This window comes from Nematostella vectensis, chromosome 2 (assembly GCF_932526225.1).
Source record: "Nematostella vectensis chromosome 2, jaNemVect1.1, whole genome shotgun sequence".
In the NCBI taxonomy this organism is placed as follows: domain Eukaryota; kingdom Metazoa; phylum Cnidaria; class Anthozoa; order Actiniaria; family Edwardsiidae; genus Nematostella; species Nematostella vectensis.
In genome coordinates this window covers 10,016,911-10,035,671 of record NC_064035.1, presented here as the reverse complement: position 1 = coordinate 10,035,671, position 18,761 = coordinate 10,016,911, and the positions used below count along the sequence as shown (strand labels likewise).

Genomic DNA, 18,761 nt, shown 5'->3' with positions numbered 1-18,761 from the left:
AATGGCTTACGAGTAAATACGTTTGATCGAATATGTTTCTTTTTTATATTTTGCTAAAGTCCCAAACGTTGTTCCAAATTCCTAATTACCCTCAGCCGAATTTAGCATGCGTTTTTATAAAGCGTGGCAAGCTATATACTTTATGTTTGCTAATAGATGAAGATTTTACAAGCAATGTTAAATAATTCGGATATCTATGAAGTATAACGGTTCGCCTAGTCTAAACATGGCGACCGGTGACCCAAGAGCGATGGCTAGGGAAGCTAAGGACATTCCACCGGGTTCACTGGTCGCCTGTGTTACCCGATTTGGCGAGAAAATAGAGGGAGAAGTTGTAGCCTTTGACTATGCTTCGAAATTCATCGTTATTAGTATCCTTTTCGATGCGGTTAATGAGGTATTGCAAAGTTATTTAGTTGTTGTAGGGAAAAAGTTGCCCAAGAACTTAAAACCATTGTTCAACAGATCGTAAATGATGTGATAGAAAGCTCATTGAGTTATCCTTATATTTGTTACGACCTCTTTCTATAGCAAAGATTTCTTTCATGCTATAATGTTTTTGTTTCTTTCGAACACGGTTTCAATGTTGATTAAATATACTTAGAAATGATGTACACTCTTTATACTTCTATGTTCTGCCGGCTGCTGATTTATAACATGTCACAGTTAGTTGTTTTTTAACTACCTGAAATAAACAGAAACACCAACAGAGACCAAAGGAGCAAGAAAAGGAAACCAGGATGTTAGAATGTTAAACATGACCTGTTTACAGAAGTTTAATATCATAGACATGGGGAGTGCCACCCAAAACCCCCTGCCTCCACTTGATCTAGACAAGATAGACAAGAGAATAAAGGCAAATAAGTTGGAAAAAAGCCAAGCTATTGGGAGAGTGGGTGTTGGCGTGACACCAGAGGGCCAGAAATTGTTTGATACTATCGCTAAAACGTAAGTAGAGCTGACTTTGCAAAGGCCCTTACATAAGACATGTCCCAAGATGTCTGTTTTCATTTGTAAATGCAACCTTTTTGTTACAGATATGAGATTGAAACAATTTGAAAACACTTTTCACAGTAACCATTTTGAAAACAATACCCATTCGCTGCTGTTTGGATGGAAAAAAAAAAGAACATTTTGCAATACAACCAAGCAAAATGGTGAACAAATGCATCTGCTGTAGAGCTTGATATTGTTTTCTTTTTGCTTAAAAATGGAACAAAATAGTTGCTTTTTTAGACATGTGTGGATCGGGTCTATTAGTCCGGCAGCCATGGTTTGTATTAAAAGCTGTGAGTTATTATATATTGGATGGTAGGGTACGGTAATAAATCTACCTATTGTAACCTATTGTTACACCTCTATACCTGTGTACATATGGGTACACAGGTGGCCCAGTGTGTTAGTGCATCACGTATGGGGCCTCTCACCACTGCTTGGACGTGTTCGAATCCCTGTTGAAACATGGATAGTATCTTCCTGTTTCTAGGCCCTGAATTTTACTTGTTGACTGTATGTGAGCTTACTAAAAGCTTGTGTTCCTTAGTTCAAGGATGGGACATTCTGGTGCTTTGACAGCAAAAACAAGTCGCATAAATGAGGTTTAAGTTCAACTGTACACACAATGTCATAGAAATCAAGCCTGGTTGTGTTTATCTTTGATCCAGTTTGTTGTATTTTAGCAAATTGTAGTTTATAAGTAATGCACCTCTTATGGGAGGGGAGTGGGGGTAGCTTATTGGTGGTGTGTCATAATCTGATTTCTCATATTTTTAGACTAGGCATGTGGTTGTGAAAGTCTTTTGAGCTCATCCAACCCCTTCAAGTGTCATTTTCTGTTTTCAGGTTCTCTGAAATTTCTTGGAAAGATAAAGATATAGTTGTCATGGACAGAGTAACCATAGTACCACCATACAAAGTTGGAAACATGTCTGGACATGACGAGAGATCCTTTACATACATCAAAGAAATAGTAAGTTAAGGATCGGAATCTCTTAATCTGTCAGTTATTCCTGGTTTTAGAAAACTACCATTTTGGTGGAGTGGCTGTTTTATGGTTAGAATAAAAACAAATGAAAATGAAAAATAGAAAAACAAAATTGTTGAAATCTGCAAAAGAATTTTGGTGGAGTGGCTGTTTTATGGTTAGAATAAAAACAAATGAAAATGAAAAATCGAAAAACAAAATTGTTGAAATCTGCAAAAGAATGTTACAGACAAAAGTGGATTAAAACCCAGAAACTCACTAACATCCTGTTTGGTTTATGTTGAAGGTTAAAAAGCATTATGAGCAGCAAGAACAGACAGATTCATCAGCCAAATAAACAGACGCAGCCCATATCACACACAGGACATAATTTATTTTTAATAGTTATTTATGAATTGCTGTTGGACTTGTTTGATACCAGATGCTAGCAATAATTTTAGAGAATCGTCCTTTGGTTGTCTGAAGTAGGAACCCTTTTTTTTAGAAAAACTACTTCAACCTTTTTGAAATATGTGCTACTGTGTTACTGATTTTGTTCCTACTACGTCTTGAACACAATTTCAGTTGTTAAAGCTATTTTATTTCATTTTTGCTCCTTCATCCATCAATATTTTTTACGCAATCCGAAAAAGCATTCAAGTATTTTGGAAAGCTCTGACAAATTATACATATTAGGATCAATACTGTATTCGCTGTCAACAGTTCTAGCACTACTGTAATGCATCCAGTTTTACTCGATAAACTGAGTTTTTTATCATTGCAATAAAGCTTTACATTTGTTATGCTTTAGGCTACCAGTTCATCTGGGGCTTTGAACCAAGAGATGATTGTTTAAATTATTATTGTTGGTTTAAAATAACGAGCTGAGTCATCATTACTGTTTAGTCAGTTACTCAAGTTTGGTTAGAGACTTCATAAGTTCTATGCTCGGTTCCAAGGAAATTGAGCCTACGTAAGTTCAGGAATGTTTACAATCTGAGAAGGGTTCCTCCCACTCCTCAACTGCAAATTAAACAAAACAAGATCAAGATGGTAAGCCATTAGTCAAAGGGATAAATTGTCTTGAGGATATCCACCAAACTAAGGTGATACAAAAACTACTGTACAGCAGAAGTATAGATCAGGTTCTTGGGCAAATTTCAAACCAAACAAGAAAAAACACTGACCCAGTACATTGGTGTTTCACTTTGATAGGCTGTTAAAAGTGGGGGGAGTTATTTATTTATTTGGTAAATTCTGATGGAAATACCCAAGGGATAAATAGTATAAAAGTCAAATCCATTAGTCCTATTCCTTAGGGTATCTTAAGCTAGAAAAATTTATAACGGAGCCCCATAGTCATAGAAAAGTGGTATAGCTATACGATAAAGTTCCCGTGGTCACGATGGGATTCCTGTGGATTTTCCCCGTGACCGTGCCCCTCGCGTCTCTGATTGGTCAAAAATTGAATGCGCGAAAGTGGGGACGCGCGCGTACAGAAAAATATTTTTAATTTTCTTTCATTCTCCGTAATTGGGGCAACACTGTACAATTTATCCAAAAAAAGTCCACACTAACACGGATTCAAAAGTATCCGGATTATTCACCGTAAACGCATCACTTGATTCGCGTCCACACTATCGTTTTCGAATCGTGTTCGCCTGGATCCAGCCGTCCACACTAACACGGATTCAAACGTTTGAAAACGCTGAAAAGTACAGGGTGCCGTCATACGGATTCATTTTGATTCATTTTCGAGAGCGTATCCGGAGGTATCCGGATTCGTTGCCAGAGTAGGCAAGCCTACTTGCCCATTGAATATGCTTATGAGATATGCTAACTTAGCACTTGATGACATTAAGTCAGATGAGTATTATTTAGATCACTTGGAAATAAGACAACAGGTTATTTTCTAAGGCCTAGTACCAGATTTTCATATTCTCGAGCTAAGAGCCAGAGAGGTTATACTGAGTAATACGTTTAAAGCTATTAATAGGTTTAAATACATCAAATTTTGGGTTGCATTCGCTCAGGATTGGAGCACTACAGCTGATATTGATATTGAATATACCTGATAGAGTTGTTGTCAATTGTTGTTCACATTAAATCTATATATTTTATTAGCTGTTTACTCAGCAAGTGTCCCCACGCGTTTTACTTTGCGCTTGAGATTACTGGCAGGTCCCCTGCAACTCGTGTGCGTGGTACATTGGAAATTATTTCCGTTTGGCTTACATAGCGTAACGCATACATAGTATAATATAGTAATATGTGTATTTAGCTTACATATCGTAACACATGATGTAATGGTATATAGTAATATACAGAAAATATCATTATTTTTGTTCTAATTGCTCATTTCATTTAAATATTTTATATAATATTTAATCGCCGAAAAGAGTAAGTACGCAGCTGCTTTGTTCTACAAAGGAGTTCTTTTGTCTCTATTCTTCTCGTTCTTTGTGTAGAAGTGCGGATATTGACCATTTGCCCAATCAAATTGCAGCTTGTAAGAGCTGCGTACTGACCCGCCGAAAAACCTATGTGCGATTACACCTATAATTCCAAATATGTATAATCGTCATCGGAAAATGGGCCGATACAATCTGGACCCTAATTGGATAAACAATCACACCTGTTTACAAATAAAACAATGATATAGAAATAGAAAATGCAAAATTTCAAAGAAAGCCGAAAAGAGAAAAGACGTATTGCCAGCCAAGGCGTATTCATGCTCTGGCCGATATAAGTTATAACATGACACACTCGATGCTTTAGTAGAAAAGCAGAGGTTAAAGTTATTATTAAAATAATATCAAGGCATTAAATCAAGTATAATTTTACATCTCTTTGCGTGCCAACGTGCCTTATAGAATGAAAAAAGGCATTAGGGAGAATGAAAAATGACATTAGGGAGTTTCTTCAAAGCCATAATGGTTCATTCAACTTTGCCGAAAACAGTTGCATTCTGATTGATCTATAATTCAACCCAACTTATCAGCGGCAACGGCATTGGGGACTCAATCAAACGCATTAATGAACGAGTCTTTATCAGACCAACAGGTGCAGAAGGAATCCCAATCAATCAATCAATCAATCAATCAATCATTCAATCAATCAATCAATCAAGCTAAAAATTACCAATAGGTAATCTTTACACTATTTGTGGGAAAAACATTAAATATATCCTTTCGATTTTTGGCGCGAAATGCAAATGTGAAAACATTTTGTAGTGCGATTCTTTTTATTTTTTATCGAGGAGGAAGTGGGAATAAACCCGTGCAAACGATTCATCGATTAGAAAAAAAAGGTGAAGCTTATATACCTTCTCAACGCGCTTTTGAATAACTTTATTTTATTTTAGACATTTTGTGCTAATCGGGGTGACCGTGAGATCTCTAAAGTTTTTTTCACCTTTAGTGTGATCTTTACATCAAACGAATCCTAGCCCTAACACACACGTTTATCTCGGGATAACAATCGTTAGGTTTCCGCCAAGGTATAAATGAGTTTTAAATGACAATCAAGCAAGGAACGATTCGGAAGTGTTTCTCTCGTAGCTCAAAATATGATTTTTCCTTGTTATGATGTCGTAATCAATGACGTCATGTCACGTGTCCATTTTGCTGGACCCTCCCTTGACCTCAAGACAACTTGGCCTAAGTTTGGTTGTGCCACAACTCCCGTAGCTCAAGATATTGATATTCGAATTTGTGATTACGTCATTGATGACGCAACGCTATGACAACCCCCCGTTACGCCCCCTTGACGCTTAGACGACCTACCCTAAGTTTGGTTGTCTTGCGAATTAATCTTTCGAAATCTATCCAAATTCTATATCCAAATTCATGGTCATTACATTAAGCGTCGAGTGTTCTTACATTAAGCGTTGAAAATTTGTTACATAAAGCGTTAACTGTTTTATTACATTAAGCGTCGATTTGTTGTTACATTAAGCGTCGATTTTTGTTACATTAAGCGTTAGTGTTACATTAAGCGGCGATTTTTGTTACATTAAGCGTTAGTGTTAATTAAGCGGCGATTTTTGTTACATTAAGCGTTAGTGCCATAACGCCCTGAGACGCCTGTAAAATATAGGCCAAACTCCAAAACGTCAGAAATGCAAACTAAACATCACCAGACGCGGATACTCATAGAATCCCCCAAGGCATAGACGACCTTCAAAAGCGCATCTAAGCAATGTAATGGATTGACTCTTTTGTCAAAATATCAACCTTGATTTCAGACCAATTCATAAACAAAAGCTTAAACTTTTCTTACCAAAAAAGACACAAAATTCCGAACTACAAATAGAGACAAGCAAACACAGATCAAGTCACAAATAGATACCTTTATTGCGCTCCGTCAGGTCCCATTTTACAGCAGTCAATGCTACCTTGACAGACAGGCGGGCAATCTCCTCCCCCAGAATCATAACAGTTTTCTTAGAAGTCTCTTTACCTCGAAGCCAAACAAAACATTTCCAGGTCCAAAGAACCCATAATAAGTCTGAAAACAATTTTTGAATAAGGTTGGGTAGCAAAGATGGCCCACATTGGAGAGTATGAGGCCATTCACCAGAAAATTTCTTTCTCACTTGGTGAAGCCCAGACAAGGAATTATCCAATTGAATCAACCTCAGCAAACATCCATAAGCAAAGCAATAATTATGCAAAAATAGACTTTATGATGTCCTAAGGCACTCTCCAGATGTGAAAAAGCTGTAATTTTTAAGCAAATTACAAGCAAAACTGTTGTAAGCAACAGACCGTAGCAGTGCCGTCGCTAGAAAGCGTTGTTTATTTTTTCAGCCGCTATTTAACGGTGGAATTGCAATCCAATCGGGGGGGGGGGGGGGTGAGGGTGAGTTCTCTGATAAAACTGATAAAAATCTGAACAACCCCGAAATAAACAAAAAAGGATTCTTTTATGTCTTTGCAGTATCTTCACGGGACTTTTATTGTCGGATTTGGCTACATACCAGGGTGACCTAGCTTATGCTTTATAGTTTTGTCTACAAATAGCACACGTATGGAGTACCAAAAGTGGACCTTCGGCCGGTTGTGGGAAGGGGGGGGGGGGGCGTTCGCACCTCCCACCAGGGTATGGGCCTGCTAACGGATGTAAATTGACCATAGGATAGCCCTTACTAAATTCAGACTAACAATCACAAGCTAGCCCAAAAAGCCTGGTCTGAATAGTGGATCACTTCATATTGAAGAATCATCAAATATCATACTGGTCATATGTTGTGCTACAAAAAACACAGAGAACTAGATCCACAAGGCCCCCAAAAGCAACACAATGTATCACAAAATTGGTATCACATAAATTATTATTTCAGAACATTACTTAACATAAGTACTTGGTACAAGTAAACCAGATGCTGATGAAAAGGGCTTTATGCAGCCTAGTTATTTGACAAACTTTTTTTTATATAAATGCTTGATATGTTACTCATATTTGAGATAATCCATAAGTAGAATTATTAGCCACTAATCCTTGATGCTTTTTTCTTCTCTGTATCACCAAGTCTGCAGCACCAGATAGTCATTATGCATTTTCTTCTATTTGCTTCTCATTCCTACTGTTATCTTTAAAATGTCTTTTCTGTTCAATTATCTGTAAACAACAGAAAAAGGTATGAATGTCAGTAGCAAGTATTACATATGGAATTGCATATTTTGTGGATAGCAAATCTAAATCTGTGATTTGCTTGCAAAAATGTTTGTTTTCTTGCCTCCCCTATTTTTTCATAGCACATCAGCCAAACAATTAGCATTAGCTTACAAAAAAAAATTAATGCTCAAAATTATTTTCCAATCAAGATATTCTGAGTAAGAATGTTGACAGTGCAAACATGCAAATGGAAGGACTAATACAGACCACTGTCTATTGGGTAAAAATTATTTAAAAGAATAAATAGTAAAATTATCTTAACAATTGACTTATTTTGACAAAGGTGTAGATATATATCTATATGGAACCCAATAATGTTTGTGACTGATGGACTATTTGTCTCATCATGTGGAAGGGGCAAACAAAATAGCAAAAAGCTGCTGAGATAAATGACCACTTGTTGTTGGTTGATGGGAGTACTGTAGGCCTTCTACTGTGCCTACTCCTAGCAATGCCCCCAATATAGGCCTTCAGTTATACCAGGGGGTATTCTCTGCTTTATTCCGTGGGGGGGGGGGGGGGGGGGGGCGTTAGTGTGAAGAGAGCTAGAAAAAGAATGGGAGTAAGTTCTTAATACTCCATGAAAGTTTACGTTTTACAATGGATACAACTTTTCATAAATAAGATTTAGACCGCCCTAATGGTCCACACCAACCTGTTTTGGTTTCAACTGTGCTTTGACCAGCTAAATCCTCCATTTGCTGGAGTTTCTCTAATCTTTTACTTCTCATGACATAATAACCACGAAAAGTGAGAAATAGCAAGACGCCAGTACAGCCAAACATGCTCAAAGCAAACGCTCTCTGTCCAAATGTAGCTGCTCTTGACAGAAAACCCGCCATTTTGATTCGACGCAGCGTGCTAAAGGTACTTTATGCAAGGAATACAGTGGAGAGAAAGAAATGTTTGTGTGTCTAAAATCCGCACACAAAGTATTTATGTTCGCATTTGGTCAGCGGTCATAGATAGTAAAGAATGACTTGACACTTTTTACCTAACTTTTTTTGGCGATTTGAATTTCTTTATACATTTGCTAACATACTGTATCTATTTTATCAATTGTATTTTCATTAAAAAGATAAGATATATTTTTTTTATAATTTCGAAGAAATACTGGCCTTGCGCTCAGTTTCAATCTCAACCAATCAAAAAGCAGCACAGATTTAGCAGTTTCCAGTCTCTCACGGCTCTGTGTGTATCCCAAAATGGCAGCTCTGATGCGAGGAAGCCGTGTTCTGTTTTTAAATTTATCGCAACGGATTTTAGTAGCCCGGTATCTTTCAAGTGAGTAAGCGATCTGTGCGATGTTGAATTTAGTAGATACACCTTGTGCTGATGTGATGTTGTTCTGTTTCAGATGGGGACGGAAGTTCGGTAAGTAAAGTAAATTATGTTCAGTTATCGTGATTAAGTGTTCGAATGCTTGTATATGTGCTCTTGGGCAAGAACTATAAAAGAAGGCTAAAATGGACCAACTATTCTTCGCTGTTTGTATACATAATAATTCTACAAGTCGAATTGACCAAACACGTGACTGTAAGCACTAGATTATAATTTTTTTTGCTAGAAGCAGTGAGCGTTACCAGTCCAAAGTCCGATTGTTTATTATCTCACAGGTGCCATATTATAAAACTTCATGATGTTAAAGATGTCGATTCATCTCTGCCCACAAAAGTCGAATATTATATTGTCTTTTGATTTTTTTTTTTTTATTTCTTAAAGTTTATTTGATTTATCGCTATCAGTACCTTGCTAGCAGGGCTTTCTTCCTGTTTATTTCTAACAGTTCACTTACAGTATCCGTGTCACGAGTCTGTTTTTCTCCGTTGTCGTTTGTTTGTTTGAGGAGAAATCTATTTTGACAGGTGCAATTGCATCCTGTTGAGCATGAAATTATTTTTGTGGTTACCATGGGAATTCTCGACATAAAGATGTTTTTTGAAATTCCCAGCCGCAGCCACTGTGAGCTACTCTGAACTCTGTCATGCAGAAGTGCTTGAGCTCAGTAGCAGATCCGTAGCTAAAAGCGGTTTATTTTTGCTGTAAATATGGCTATCAAACAAGACCAGAAGACCAATACTCATAAGTTTTGAAATACTACATGAATACGAACAAAACCAGACAAGCACTGACCCGTTCAATTAGAAACATGTGTCAATCAGGAGCTTCAAACTTCTGCATTCTTGATTAACTGTAATAACAGCATAAGACGAATTCTTTAGCCTAGTTTATTAATTTATTCCTATTTTGTTTATTATGTGTGGTGTTAGTTGTGAGCATTCTCGTCAAAAGTTCTGGAAATCTGATTGCTTGAGTGTTTCAAAACCAAAACATTACCGGTGTGAGTCAACCCCTAAAAGCTGTTACACCCTGAAAAAAAACAATCGGTTAAAACAAACAGAAAGATATCTCTGCTAGCAGGGTACACTGTCAGAAACCTTCCTCTTAGTGTGTGTGTGTCTGCTAGGGGAGGGGGGTCAAGATTGAGAAGAAACAATATAGGAATAGGCCTAGGGAAGTCAGTATAAAGTAAAAATGTATGAAAGCCATACATAGGAAGGGATACCAATAGTATAGTAATCAAATTGCTGTGAGTTCCTGTGATGTTCTTGCTTAATTTTATAGAACCCAATTGGCTTTATTGGTCTTGGAAACATGGGGAGTCCAATGGCCAAGAATTTGCTTGACCAGGGATATGGGGTAGTTGTGCATGATATCTTCCCTGAGTCTGTGGATGACCTGCGACAGCTAGGCGCAGGTGTTGCTGAAACCCCAGATGAGGTTGCAATGAAGACCAATAAAATAGTCACCATGCTTCCTTCAAGGTATGTTTAAGCATTCTGAATAATTATATAAAGGCACGTTATCGAAATTTTCTGGCACTGATATTTATACGATAGTTATCACTTATTTAAATCGGGTATAAATCAGATGTTTTTTCACAGGGTTCAAGTATCAGATATTTAGTTGATATTATATTAAAGCTCAAAAATCTAATTTTTGATATTTATAAGATCTTATTCCCTTATAACTGCCATTTCGAAACTAGATTATTGCATCTCATGACTTGATAATAATATCACAGATTTACACATAGAAAGTCAATCTAATTACTGATATATCAGATACTATAACTTTAGAACTGCTGTGTTGAACCTTGATTATTGCATCTCAGAACTTGATAATATCAGATAATGTAACATACAGACTCATTCTACAGTAGATTTTGTAGTGGGATATCCTATAATATTGAGGGGGCCAGCAGAGAGAATGAAGGAAGCTATATAGATATCTTGTAGATTCTAAAAAGATAATCTCCAATAATATCACAATATTGAGGAGTAAAGCAGAGGAAAGGGGAGTATATAAATAGACATCTAGTAGATTCTAAGATAATCTTTAATAATACCACAATATCAAGGGGTCCAGCAGAAGGAAGGAGGGTATCTAAATAGACATCTAGTAGATTATAATAAGATAATCTCTGATAATATCGCAATATCGAGGGGAGAGGAAAGGGGTCCAACCATTATCTAATGCCATATAATTAGATAAAAGCAATGATAATATCCTAATCTCGATATCAGATATTAGTGATAATGTCCGATATCGTACCTATCTTAATAATTGCTTTGAATTGTACTTTCTTATCAGTAACAATAGCATATAAAGCCTTCATATTCTAATAAAAATCATCTGCCTAGTACTATTAAGTCTTGGTTGTACTGTATGTTTGCAAAGTTTCCATATCTTTTGAGGTATGTAGTTTATGCCCCTTTCAGGGCTTAGATGCTTTTGATTTTACAAAGGTTTGAACTTTATTTCAGCCCAAATGTAATAGAGGTCTACAAAGGAATCAAGGGACTGTTCAAGTAAGAGGCTTGAATTGATGCATGACGTGTAGTTTGAATTGCAGTTTATTGCTTTTACCATGATATTAGATTTAATTGGAGCTTCTCAATGTTTCAGTTCAGTTCAGGATGGGACACTGTTGATTGACTGTAGTACAATAGACCCAGCATTATCCAAGGAGATCAGTGAGATGGCTTCAGAAAAAGGGGCAACATATTTAGATGCACCTGTTTCGGGAGGTATTTTTGAGTTTGCTGATGCAGAATGTAGTGCAGTAGATGGCATGCACTAACTGATTACAGATCTTTTCCTCCGAAATATTGGAACTATATAAATAAGTGAGATACAAAGTTCTCTCCCTTTTTAGGCAGTTAGCTCCTAGCTACGATATTCTTTTATTGCACAGAATGCAAGTTTCCCACTCAAATTGTCACATGATTACTTAGTGCAAGACAATTATTTAAATATCTAAACTTAACATACCCAATTTACTGGTGATGTTAATTGTATTTATTCATGTTGTTTCTCCAAAACAATATCTCAGGATTTTAAGTGTGGCTTTAGAGCACCTAGTATGCACTGTATAATTCTGAAGATCCTAAGTAGTCTGTATCCTAGCGGTCTGTAGAAAAAATGCATAAGAGCATATAGCACAGTATTTGTTTTAATAATTGTTTTGAGCTAGAACTTGTTCTATCTTTAGGGATTACAGCAGCAAAAGCAGGTACACTGACATTTATGGTTGGTGGAAAAGAGGAAGGATTTGAACAAGCCAAGGATGTTCTCATGAGCATGGGCAAAAATGTCATTCATACTGGACCTAATGGTACAGGCCAGGTATGAAGTATATGGCCAGTATGTTATCCTTCAAACTCCTGAAAAATAGTGTTTGGATGGAGCAATGGAGCAAAACCCATGGAGCAATGTATTTATAAATTATAACACATACCAACTTTCCAGTGTTAACCTGGGGGCTCAAATAGAAAACAGTGATGAATTTCCATGACAATGACTGGTATTATTTATGCATACCACTTTTATTCTTTCAGGCTGCAAAAATTTGCAATAACATGTTGCTGGCCGTTAGCATGATTGGGACAGCAGAGGCCATGAATCTTGGTATTCGCCTCGGGCTTGATGCAGAGATGATTGCAAAGATAATAAACAGCAGCTCAGGCCGTTGCTGGTCCAGTGAAGTGTACAATCCAGTTCCTGGTGTACTTGAAGATGTACCCTCCAGTAATAACTACCAGGGCGGGTTTATGACTGCACTCATGACTAAGGTATTGTATACTGTGATCTTTATTTAGTTTGAATTGGAAGGCACCAGTACAACATAAATATGGTACTTTGGAGGCTGTCAGACATCCCAATCTTGTTGTGTTTATACCAACTTAGCCTGAGAATCAAGATCTTTGAAAATTCTAAGGGTAGGTCAGCTTAGGGATGGTGATGTTGACCAAACTACTTGTTTTTTACCTCCTAAATTTTTACATTATTTTTCATTTTTCAAAGGGGTAGTCATGGCTACACCTTTTTCATTTTCTTATTTTAATAACACTAATTTTACAAATTAATTTATTGCCCTTTTAGGATCTTGGTCTTGCACAAAATGCCTCCTCATCGACCATGACGGCAACTCCCATGGGATCATTGGCTCACCAGATCTATCGTATCATGTGTATCAAAGGCTATGCAAACATGGATTTCGGCTCTGTTTTTAAGTTTCTTAGGGATGAGAAATGATGGAATGAATTTTGCTTTTGTAAATGATAAAATCATGACCCTAATTAGGTTAGGACTGTACCTAAAGAAAGGCATAAGACTGTTAAGTCAGCCTTGTGTATAAGGAAGTGTTGCCCCAGTTTTAGAGGGCAGTTGCCTTTGGATGTATGTACATTACATCCCTATTTACTCAACTGTCATCTGTTGTCTTTCTAGCTTGTAAATTAATTTCTGTGCATGTAGGATGCTATTTGGATTTATATTCAGGATTTCTATATTCTATATACAGATGTCCATACGATTTTTAGGCACAGATATGAGAGGCGCAGTCAGTGACTGAAAATTATGGGTGTTTGTAAAAAAGACTATATGATTGCAGTGTGTCTATTAATGTAATTTATTTTAAGTAACCTATATATGCCAGGTGCTTACCAAGATGTCCCCCCCACCTTGGCCACCACAGAAAGGGGGTCTATTCCTATTGAGCGGTTGTCAAATACATCATTTTTGGATATAAATATAGTATGCACAGGTATAGTATGCACAGGTATGCACCTGTATTATGACATGAATATGGACAATTAAAACCTATTTTAAAAAGGTTGTGTTTTCAATTACTAAAACTAAAAGTATTTAGCACATACATTCTGTAAGTGTCTACTTCAGCTAGTGTGTGTGTGTATACCTTTACTTTAATATTGCTGAGTAAACTTGGCATAATATATACTGTAGACCTTAAAATCTAGACCCGTACCCAGTATTTATCTTGGGGGTATGCGAAATCTGAAAAAAGGTTTTTATGCCCTTTTTATGCCACGTTTATTATCGGATTTGGCTACAAAAACGTTTGACTAAATTATAGATTGATGACACACCAGATTTTATTTTTTTATCTAATTTGCTTATATCGGACAGAGCAGGGTCTGTGCTTTAATACGGGACCAAGAACAGCTTGCCCCATGGCGGGTGCAGCCAACTCGAAAAATAAATCCCTTTTCCCCATTTGGCCACTTGACTGATGCTCTATAGTTTTGTCTACAAATAGCATGTCTATTGCGAACCGGAAGTGGACTCTCAGCCGTTGTGAGGGGGGGGGGGGGGGTGGGGTGGGGGAGTGCACCATGAAATCTGGTTTGTGTGGATTGTTATCTCAAATGGCACTTGCTGTATACATTCCTAATAGGCGACTTGCAGATAGATCACATGACTTTTGGGGTGACCAGCCTGTGCACGCTCAGTCTTCTAGCAGCAAAATAACAGCAACAAAAAGCAACTTATTTAGTGCTTAAAAAAATAACAGCAACAAAAAGCAACTTGCCTTGTACTAACCGGTACTTATGAGCCAGAACCATAAATGAAAGCAAGAGTCCATGATGTAAGAGAACGAATCCCCCGTATTATGGTACGTTCCAATGATGTCGTCCGTGAAAGCTATTTTAGAACAAGCAGTTTTTATTAGATACGCCTCTGATTGGCTAGCGCTCACGTATCCTAGCAACACGCGCTATCACGAAAATACCTTTTTTTAACGCTGTGAAAATAATCTTCCATAGAGTACGCTGGATCTAATCAACCGTTTCTCGAACATTAAAGACATTGAAATGCATAGAGTGTGTGATTTTAGGCGCGGGAATCAACTTTCCCAGAAAAAGTTTTCAAAGCTGATTCGCAAATTTAAAACTGCAATCAATCATAAATCTTTTTACAACACACAATTCTCTTCCAAATCCCTTTTAATGCAAAAGATATATCCAGAACTTACGCGCGGAAAACGGAGATCTAAAACAGCGCGCAGAAGGAGCCTAAAGTGCAACAGCGCTAATGTAGGCATAAAACCAGCATTACTATACCACCTAGCGAGGAGGGTATTACGGGAATATGGCGAGAAAAAATCCACTTTTTTGAGTGGCTGCTTAAAAGATAAACGACGATCAATAATGTATTTTTTGCCAGTTTTTATGGTTTATTTGCGTTCCTTTTTTTACTTTTTCTTATCGTATGAAAGTTTATATGCTTGTGCAGTTGAAACTTTGCTAGACATCTAGCTAAATGGAAAATCGTCTAACCACTTAGTCTCAGTTTACAGTATTTGAGCTTAGAAATGACGCAAAAATAATACGTGTGTACGACCACGGTGATTCGTTCTCTTACATCATTGATGAAAGTTATTATCTAGTCATTCGAAACCCCCACCATAATGGTCCCGGGGAAGTGTGGGGTTAATGTGGGGGTAGCACTTTTGAACAAAAATCTGTCCCGAGGGGGTGGGGGAATTGACAGTTTTTTACCCCAAGACTTGTCCCCACCATAGAGGCCTGTGGCAAATAATTTATAACATAACAAATGTACTGGCTTTGAAAGATGAAGGCTTATTTCAGATGACTTGTTGTTGGGTAGTTGACTATAGTTTGCATCCCGAGGGGTAGAGGCATTTGACTGCAGTTTTGTCCCGGGGGGGTGGGGGCTTTTCTCTGTTTTGTACAGGGTCAAAGTCTAATCCCCTACCCTTCCCTGGGACCATGGGGGTGGGGGTTTCAATGGACTAGTGCATTAACCCATTGATTCCTGGCTATTTTTTTAGCTCAATTTACAAAAAAAAACACTGAAAACAGATGCATCCCCCCTGTTTTGAGTTTTAGTCAAACACAGCTTTTACTAGTCAGCAGTATCCTAGCTTTCCAACAGTGATTTGCGGTCCCATTTTAAATCCCTTGTCGCTGTGCTAAAATACGAACACAAATTGATGGTTGCTCGTATTTTTTTATCAAAAATACAGCTATGAGCATGTTGGGAGTGTCCTAGGACATCATGAAGTCTATTGGGGCATAATTGAGTGCTGTGCTTATGGATATTTGCAAGCAAAGGTGGATTCATGGTGATTTTTTTCTTGTTGGCTTTGCCTGAATGAGAAAATAATTTTCCAATGAACCACCACAGCTCTCCTTAATTCTGTCTTTTCTGAAACCAAATTGATTTCAAAATTGTTTACACTGCCGACTCGAGAGTACCGACATGGTTTTATCAGTTAATAAAGTAGAAGTAGAAGTGCTTATTCGTATTCTGGGTCTGTATGACCTGGAATTGATTCCTTCTGACTTTCGGGAGAGAAGTGTTGACTGTGACTGGCCCTCCCCCCGTGAATTTTTCCCCGGATCTTTGCAATCCGGAATGGCATCCAAAAGGTTTCACAAGCTTTCAAGGAGTGGACCTTGTGTTTTGAGGCCATGGATATGGACCTGGAGTATCAGAATAAAGGTATCCATTTGTGTCTTGAGCTGTGTTTGCTGATCTCTCTCTTGTGTGGTATTTTGAGCGTTTTGTTGCGAGGGGTGATTCTGCTTTTTTTTATCCTTGTATGATTTGAAATTTGTCAAAGCACCTGAGCTATTATTTGGCTAAAGAGTAATTGCTAGTAGTTGGAGACTGGCGCGATAGCTCAGTGGTACGGGCTTCGCTTCTCAAGCAAGAGGGCCTGGGTTCGAACCATGGTCAGATCAACTTTTCAGTGGTGTAATAGACCTGGCTCTCTAAATTGGGGACTGTGAATCCCTCGTTTACTCGGACAAGGACGTTAAGCCGGATGGCTTGTCTCTCATCGCACATCATTAACCTGTATTGGGGGACGTAAAAGAACCGCTGGGGACGCTGGCCCGTGGTACCATCTTCAGTGACAATGCTTACACACTAACTCACTCATGATTGTAAACTGCGTGGAGCAGTCCGTATCTACACACTGACGGGTTAAGTCAGTCACACGTGAAGCGCATTTGATCATTTCGTATGTTAAAGTGCGCTATACAAATGACAAACATTTTACAAAAACGTAGGAAGAAACCACCGGACAGCCTCTATGGTCTGCGTCGACAGTTGATTAATTAATAAAACCTTTAAAAGTGAAGAAGGCAGGTATTGGCCTGCCGAAATATCGTTCTAAAAAACATAAATCTGCGTTGTTGTCGACTTTTTCTTTTAAAGGTTTTAAACATTTTACATTTACATTTGCTATCACCTTGGTTGGATACATATCTTCAAGACCATTGATTCCTTAGACTGATGCCTGATTACCTTCATCTTGTTTTTTTATATGATTTTTTTGGTTGTGGGTACTTCTCAAGGCCGGTTGAGGGGTCATTGTGTTATAAAACACATCCTTAAAATTATGTTTGCCTCCCTGCCTGAGAACAATAGATTTTTGTGAAGCTTAGGTGTATACAACAGTGTATGCAAATATATATATATTCTTGTCGATAGACAAACAAGCCTTATTAAGATATGGATGATATTCTATCAGATAATTTTTATATTAAAACCATTTGGGAAACCACAGGGGGCCCAAATTCCATACAAATATTTGCCTTGATAAATTTAAAGCAGCAGTGTCAATCCACTTTTGATACTTTTCCTGTATATTCACTGTCAAAGTAATCTTATCACAAAACCTTGCCTGAATCTGATGGTTTTAAGGAAATATTTTTTTTCTAGAAAAGCTATGCATATCATCTCTGCTCTTCCAATGAGTCCTCATAAGTAGGGGCAATCATCTGTAATATATTATTGTCACGGCGTTTCCCAAGATCAGCCTATTTTTAGACGCGCGCGCACGAACGGACCAACCAGCTACGTTGGCGTTGGTGCGCGTGCGCGAGTGACGTGAGCCTGCACGCGCAAATTGTTGTTAGGAAGAATATATTTTTATCCATCATCCGTCGGTTTTGTTTGTTTACCAAGATAATTGCAAGCTAGAATTCAAAGTCGTAGGTAGGGTTGGATTAATACCAAAGAAGAGAGCAACAAAAGTCAAAGTACCGAAGAGAGAACATAGCTTTTTGCCTGAAACTGCGCGTACAGTGCTGAAAAACGCAAGACTAGTTCCAGTATCGCGCGGTTATACCACCCTTTTTGTTTTGAAATGGCGGCTTTTTACCGGCGAACTGTCACATTTTGGCGAATGCTAAGAAAACTAGACCAAACCTAAGGCTATAATTTTCTTTATGACTCCCTCATTATCACACAAATCTGACATCTTTTGTACAGTATGATTTTAGTGCTGTACAGTTAGTCAAATCAGCGACTGAAGTCAGCCTTTCGTACCTTTTCTCGAACGATTCAACACTACGATTGTGCTTGTTTTCGCCAGAGCACGCGCATGCGCATACGTTATTCAGCACTGTCCGCATACAGGCGTACAGTAGAGCTCAGCCAAAACGTCAACACAAAGGTCGAATCTGATTGGCTCATCCGAGCGTCTAAAAATAGCCTGATCCTAGGAAACGCCGTGACAACTATATAGTACCAGAATATGGGGAAGTTGATTGCCCCTACTTATGAGCCCCTGGTCCAGTCATGTCCAAGTAAAAAAAATCTATTTTCTAGGTTAAAGATATTCACTTGCTAGAAATACAAGTCAAAAAAGGCCTAGTTGTTTTAATTAAAATCTAGGGGTGGTGGGAAACTAGTAGTTTCCGACCCCAGACACTTGAACCCTTCTTCCCTTGAGCGCTACGCAGGCTAATTCTTATCTAACGGGATACCTGTTTCAAGA

General features: G+C 37.9%; 2 protein-coding genes and 1 long non-coding RNA gene across 4 annotated transcripts; 2 read left to right on the top strand and 1 right to left on the bottom strand.

Moving 5' to 3' along the window:
• The first annotated feature begins 185 nt into the window (after nucleotides 1-185).
• On the top strand, nucleotides 186-2,768 carry LOC5521197 (protein LSM12 homolog A). Of its 2 annotated transcripts, none has more exons than XM_048721606.1 (4): nucleotides 186-371; nucleotides 693-948; nucleotides 1,843-1,969; nucleotides 2,271-2,768. In XM_048721606.1, the coding sequence occupies exons 1-4, from the start codon at nucleotides 197-199 to the stop codon at nucleotides 2,319-2,321; spliced, it is 609 nt and encodes a 202-aa protein (XP_048577563.1). In that variant the 5' UTR covers nucleotides 186-196; the 3' UTR covers nucleotides 2,322-2,768. The 2 variants fall into 2 exon arrangements, with proteins under 2 accessions (XP_048577563.1, XP_001640994.2); XM_001640944.3 differs by having other exon boundaries at nucleotides 189-371; nucleotides 699-948.
• A 4,512-nt stretch (nucleotides 2,769-7,280) lies between these two features.
• Nucleotides 7,281-8,593, bottom strand: LOC116604311. The gene is made up of 2 exons (XR_004291003.2): nucleotides 8,298-8,593; nucleotides 7,281-7,585 (listed from the first exon to the last, which is right to left on the bottom strand). It is a non-coding gene; the product is annotated as an uncharacterized LOC116604311 (long non-coding RNA).
• A 206-nt stretch (nucleotides 8,594-8,799) lies between these two features.
• LOC5521311 (3-hydroxyisobutyrate dehydrogenase, mitochondrial) lies at nucleotides 8,800-13,820 on the top strand. Its single transcript, XM_001640945.3, has 8 exons — nucleotides 8,800-8,926; nucleotides 9,000-9,016; nucleotides 10,268-10,467; nucleotides 11,470-11,514; nucleotides 11,612-11,733; nucleotides 12,198-12,331; nucleotides 12,544-12,777; nucleotides 13,088-13,820. The coding sequence occupies exons 1-8, from the start codon at nucleotides 8,848-8,850 to the stop codon at nucleotides 13,238-13,240; spliced, it is 984 nt and encodes a 327-aa protein (XP_001640995.2). The 5' UTR covers nucleotides 8,800-8,847; the 3' UTR covers nucleotides 13,241-13,820.
• Nucleotides 13,821-18,761: the final 4,941 nt, after the last annotated feature.

What these genes read in the sequence shown, in the direction of transcription:
- LOC5521197 (XM_048721606.1), top strand. Translation starts at nt 197, where the DNA reads ATGAAGTATAACGGTTCGCCTAGTCTAAACATGGCGACCGGTGACCCA. An exon ending in TTCGAAATTCATCGTTATTA is followed by an intron (nt 372 to 692) that starts GTATCCTTTTCG and finishes ACTACCTGAAAT; the next exon opens with AAACAGAAACACCAACAGAG. An exon ending in TTACATACATCAAAGAAATA is followed by an intron (nt 1,970 to 2,270) that starts GTAAGTTAAGGA and finishes TTTATGTTGAAG; the next exon opens with GTTAAAAAGCATTATGAGCA.
- LOC5521311 (XM_001640945.3), top strand. Translation starts at nt 8,848, where the DNA reads ATGGCAGCTCTGATGCGAGGAAGCCGTGTTCTGTTTTTAAATTTATCG. An exon ending in GGAATCAAGGGACTGTTCAA is followed by an intron (nt 11,515 to 11,611) that starts GTAAGAGGCTTG and finishes TCAATGTTTCAG; the next exon opens with TTCAGTTCAGGATGGGACAC. An exon ending in AGATGCACCTGTTTCGGGAG is followed by an intron (nt 11,734 to 12,197) that starts GTATTTTTGAGT and finishes TTCTATCTTTAG; the next exon opens with GGATTACAGCAGCAAAAGCA.